This window comes from Brachyhypopomus gauderio, unplaced genomic scaffold, assembly GCF_052324685.1.
Source record: "Brachyhypopomus gauderio isolate BG-103 unplaced genomic scaffold, BGAUD_0.2 sc57, whole genome shotgun sequence".
NCBI classification, from domain to species: Eukaryota; Metazoa; Chordata; class Actinopteri; order Gymnotiformes; family Hypopomidae; genus Brachyhypopomus; species Brachyhypopomus gauderio.
Genome location: NW_027506880.1, coordinates 459,001 through 465,000, shown reverse-complemented (window position 1 = coordinate 465,000; position 6,000 = coordinate 459,001). Strand labels below are relative to the sequence as shown.

Sequence of the window (6,000 nt, the reverse complement as noted above, 5' to 3'; positions counted from 1 at the left end):
CAGGTGCGGGATGTGCATGGCGTCCGTCAGAGACTGCAGCGCACTGGCTGAGGCACAGCCCGTGGACGTCACCAGGGCCAGGATACCCTGGGTCATCAGCTCACAGGCTACAGGAGGAGAGAGAGAGAGAGGGAGAGGGAGGGAGAGAGAGAGATAGATAGAATGAGGAGCAAACAGAGAAAGGTGACTCAGACTGGTGTGAGAACACTACTTCCAACAACAGTGCGTAATGAGCACTCTTTATAGAACCATACATTTCCCACTCAGGAACACAGGCGGGGGTCTTTGTAAAGCCATTCTACATTAAGTGGTGATATATAAACAAAGTAACAGAGGACACTAATGTAAGTCTATAAATATGGTACATATGCCTATCTGATAAGTTTATCCATGCATATTATAAGAATGTTTTATAATAATATAATACTAATAAATAACATTATAATAACATTCCTATTTGTTATATATTATTAATAAATAACATTATATTGTTATTATCTTGTTTTCATTTATATTAAATAACATTGTCCTTACATTATTACTTTATTATTATATTATGATATATCTGTTTTATGTTTTGTGTGTCTTTTCTGATGCCGTTTAGTGATCAGTGATTTAGTTTTGTCTGTTTACTTGGCTTCTCAAACACCTCCCTGTTTAATGAAGCCTGTTCAGTGATCAGTTCAGTGTGTTTACTAAGCTCCTCAACATCTCCCTGCTTTTTGATGCCTGTTCAGTGATCAGTTCTGATTACTAGGCTATTCAAACTTTTACAGAGGTCCACAGGCTTCTAAACAGATCTGAGCCTTTTGAGGCATTTCTCCTGGGGCGGTCAGTCACGAGGTTTGAGAGTATAAATTCTCCAGGAGGATAGGCATGAGAATCTAAACAAACAAAGCAATAATTAATGATGACTGGCCATGTTGATCCCCACAATGTGCGCACCCACACACACACACACACACGAGAAACAAAAATAGCCAAAGAAAAAAAACACTTTGTACAAACTGACTTTATACATAAGAAACCATCCTCTCTCCCCTTTACACTCTCTCTCTCTCTCTCTCTCTCTCTCTCTCTCTCTCTCTCTCACACATACACACATAGATAGAATTGTATTGAAATTGAATCAGGATAAACCCTTCGAGGCATTCAGTCTTGTTTTCAGGCTTAAGAAATGACTTTCTTTATTTCAGTTCACTTGCCTGATGGCAAAGACCGCAGACAGATCACATTACTCTCCTTTTCACACACGCGCCGACACCCCCCACACACGCGCACACGTATCGACTAAAGTCCTCGCCCGTCAAAGACACTGTTAATCCCACTGCGCCGCTCGTCGTGCCATTGTTCGGGGGACAGCATTTTTTTGCAGAAAAATCAAAGCTAGCAATGAGCAGGGGCTCAGTAATAACGAAATATATCTAATGGCGTTATGTAACCACTTTTACGTAAGGACACTATAAAGGCACCTGTATTCCATTGCACTTACATAAAAAAAGCAATTAGACTACTGCTACATTTTTAAGTGGCAGGATCACGAGCAGGATGTAACTCACAAAGATCCCTTACTCATTTTTCATTTTCTTCTTTTCCCCCGTCTTTATATATGCTTCTAAAATAGCGAACGCTGTTGATCGCTGTCACAGTGCAATAGCTTCAGCATTGAATGTACCCTACGTTTATTTAAAGGGCGCAAATGCGTGCCAAACGTGAGGAGTGTTTTACTTCATTCTCGTGCACCACTACGTACCTGGAAACAGACGCGCATTTCTAACATCCTTGCCTTCGTTAATCCCGCAACTCTATTTGAGTGCTAATAGCCTTGTTTATCGTGAACACAGACTTTTTCAGTGTAAACACGGGATCTGTTTTTCATGGGTATGGTATTTCTTTCGTGTGTCGGTATTCATGTTAAATAAAAGTTACCCTGATTAAATTAATTTTCTTGTTGTTGACGCAGATTCGCAGATGACGAAAGTTCAAGCAGGCAGCCGTGTCGAATGCGTCTCATATCCCGCTGTGGTTATCACACCATCAACTCCTGCTTACTGCGTTCATATGTGGGAGTGACGAACCTAGATTATGATCTGATTTTTCAAAATACACCCCTTCTCAACCGGGTGCTCTGTGGTTTTTAACGAGAATACTATCTTCAGCACAAAACAATGAAATAGCAAAGTGCGAGACCCTCTGTCGCAGAAGAAATATCAGAATATTATCATAATTTTTTAAATAATTTTCATAATTTGTTTTTTTTTTAAACAAAGCACTACAGGTTTAGGTTTTTTCTACATCTTCTACAACTGGGATGTTTATCAGTTTTATTTTATGCACATTTCCTGACTTCATCAGTCTGCACATAGGAAATACAGGAACTTGAGGAACCTTGATGCTAAGCACAGTGTCTGCACTGTAGGAGACCAGTGTTCTGAAAATCACAGTTCATGGGTTTAAGAGTAGGCTAATCCTAAACTTACAACAAGGAATCAAATGACATCACTTTAGTAAACTTTGGATTATGGTGCAGATACACATTTAAATAGGTAATCTGTAATGGAATACTTTTGAAGTAACCCGCCTAATGCCAGCAGAGCTTCATAGGGCCTATTGTACAAAATGGCTTCTGAAATGAAACACAGACACCAAAGAATTGCAGGCAAGGTCCAGATGTGAGAAATGAGGCAGAAGCTCTGAGGTAAACCATCCTCTCTCTAGATATGTGAATACCACCCTCTCTCTAGATATGTGAATACCATCCTCTCTCTAGATATGTGAATACCATCCTCTCTCTAGATATGTGAATACCATCCTCTCTCTAGATATGTGAATACCATCCTCTCTCTAGATGTGCGATTACCATCCTCTCTCTAGATATGTGAATACCATCCTCTCTCTAGATGTGCGATTACCATCCTCTCTCTAGATATGTGAATACCATCCTCTCTCTAGATATGTGAATACCATCCTCTCTCTAGATATGTGAATACCATCCTCTCTCTAGATGTGCGATTACCATCCTCTCTCTAGATATGTGAATACCATCCTCTCTCTAGATATGTGAATACCACCCTCTCTCTAGATATGTGAATACCACCCTCTCTCTAGATATGTGAATACCATCCTCTCTCTAGATATGTGAATACCATCCTCTCTCTAGATATGTGAATACCATCCTCTCTCTAGATGTGCGATTACCATCCTCTCTCTAGATATGTGAATACCATCCTCTCTCTAGATATGTGAATACCATCCTCTCTCTAGATGTGCGATTACCATCCTCTCTCTAGATATGTGAATACCATCCTCTCTCTAGATATGTGAATACCATCCTCTCTCTAGATATGTGAATACCATCCTCTCTCTAGATGTGCGATTACCATCCTCTCTCTAGATATGTGAATACCATCCTCTCTCTAGATATGTGAATACCACCCTCTCTCTAGATATGTGAATACCACCCTCTCTCTAGATATGTGAATACCATCCTCTCTCTAGATATGTGAATACCATCCTCTCTCTAGATATGTGAATACCATCCTCTCTCTAGATATGTGAATACCATCCTCTCTCTAGATGTGCGATTACCATCCTCTCTCTAGATATGTGAATACCATCCTCTCTCTAGATATGTGAATACCATCCTCTCTCTAGATATGTGAATACCATCCTCTCTCTAGATGTGCGATTACCATCCTCTCTATAGATGTGCGATTACCATCCTCTCTCTAGATATGTGAATACCATCCTCTCTCTAGATATGTGAATACCATCCTCTCTCTAGATGTGCGATTACCATCCTCTCTCTAGATATGTGAATACCATCCTCTCTCTAGATGTGCGATTACCATCTTCTCTCTAGATGTGTGAATACCATCCTCTCTATAGATGTGCGATTATCATCCTCTCTAGATGTACGATTACCATCTTCTCTCTAGATGTGTGAATATCATCCTCACCCTTGGTCTTCCCACAAAACAACCAGTGCAATGGAATCACTTGAAGTCCATTACATTCAATTTTCACCATATTGCACTGTATATTACAATAGACTTACAAATGCAGCTTTACAGAAATGTAAGTCTAAACAAGGATGAAAACTTTTGTTGCAAGAGTGCATTCATAACAAAATGCATTATTGGGTGACAAGTAAAAAAAAAAAGTGCTTATTCTGAATAAAGAGCTCCACAAATTTAAACCACTAAGCAAAATGATTTATGATTTATTTATTTATGCTTTTTAGGAGAGCCAGTGAAATTTAAATAATTATAATTTACAAAACATCTCAAGCTGATCTTGGATCAGTCTCCTACCCCATTTTATTCTCATTTTGTTGTACTTACTGATGACAGCCCCCCACCATCCCAAAAGCCAGGCCTCTGAGAGTGGCGACCAAAAGCCCGAAGCTCCTGTGCATTATGGGTAATCAGCCGTCTAGACAAGGCTTTTATGTCCTATTACACCACTGCCACGGAGGCGCTTTCCCTTCTCTCCTTTAAAAAGTACTAATGCAGACCACAACACAACTGGAGCTTGTCCTCACTCGCCGGCGAGACGTCCACCATCGCTGTAACCGAGAAGACCACCACACAAATTATGCACAAATTACACAGGCCATTCATGCATTTTATACCCGCCGGCTCAGCACGAGGCCAGAGAGCGGTGATTCCCTCGGGCCGCAGAAACGAAGGGTCACAGCTCGGCGTCCACACTCTGAAAACAAGAACCTCACTCCAGCAGGTCTTTCCCTCCACCTGTTCCCTTCCATACCCTCGCTGGAACGGACAGATCATTAAAAACAGTTGCATGGCAACCTTAACGGTCTTCCTATAGATGTACATTGCAAGCCTTAGACACATGCGTGCACACACACACACACACACACACACACACACACACACACACACACACACACACACACACACACAGAATACACTCATGTGTACGAGACAGCTTGTCTGGAAGAGCACTAATCAATCCTATTCTAGAACTGGTCTTAATTAAGCGTACAGTGCTAATGTGTGTTTTGTCTGTTTGGCGTTGGGTTGTGTGTGTGTGAGAGAGAGAGAGAGAGAGAGAGAGAGAGAGAGAGAGAGATACAGTACAGGTTTTGCCTCCTTTATAGAAAATCACAAGCTTGTTTACCCCTTTTAGAGACAGACACCGGGACCAAAAAACAGATGCTCCAGTTCTGTGAGTTTCTGTTTTTCCTTCTATGAAACAATCAGGAGCACAGATTAGATAAGTGTGACATTATACTGCGAGTTCCTGCCATGGGCTTCCAGCATTTTCTAGATAAACTTGACAAACCACGCAAAAAGAGGCTGTGAGCTGGAAGCACTATGTTCCAAAGTGTTACACTCATAAATCAAATGATCTGTAATATTACGGTCAGCTCCGATTGAACTCTACTTAATACAGCCTGCCCTTTCATACATGGCTAACACTTTCAGGGGACACCACATTATTCAATAGAAAACTGGCACAGAGCCTGAGCCTGACTGGACCGGCTGATGGGCTGCGAGGGTAAACACAGGCTCCTCCCACACTCCACCAGGAGGAGGAGCAAAAGATCATTGCCATGGCAGCCAGGTTGTGGACGACAGATGGAGAAGATAAAAGATATTTGGTCAAATACGCGATTCAAAGATGTGAGTGGAATCTGCACGGCCCCACACATACCCTTAATGTGTCATTTCGTCCGCAGGTGTGTAGACTGAGGAATGGAGTGTTTCTCTAGGACACGGTGTTATATGATGAGCAACAGACAGTGCCAATAAAACTAAAAATGAGTGTGTTTGACCGTGTGTGTGTGTGTCCTATCATTTGGGATCTTTAGTGTGAACGTGAGCTGTCAGCAGCCACCAGCAACAATATAACACCAATATCAAGGAGGGACGTGTGGAAGACGTGATCAGTCAGCCAGCGGAGGAGACGCTGGGAAGGTCCTGCCGCCCTCCATTACAGACGTTCTCCATTACAGACGCCCTCCATTACAGA

General features: G+C 41.7%; 1 protein-coding gene across 2 annotated transcripts in view; it reads right to left on the bottom strand.

Annotated features, from left to right (window-relative positions):
* The window catches only part of grid1b (glutamate receptor, ionotropic, delta 1b), a 247,679-nt gene that overhangs the window by 119,098 nt on the left and 122,581 nt on the right, over positions 1–6,000 (bottom strand). For both annotated transcript variants that reach the window (XM_076988003.1, XM_076988004.1), the window contains exon 3: positions 1–107. This exon is cut by the window's left edge and continues 178 nt beyond it. In XM_076988003.1, the coding sequence (XP_076844118.1) occupies positions 1–107 (107 nt within the window). The remainder of the gene's footprint in view (positions 108–6,000) is intronic.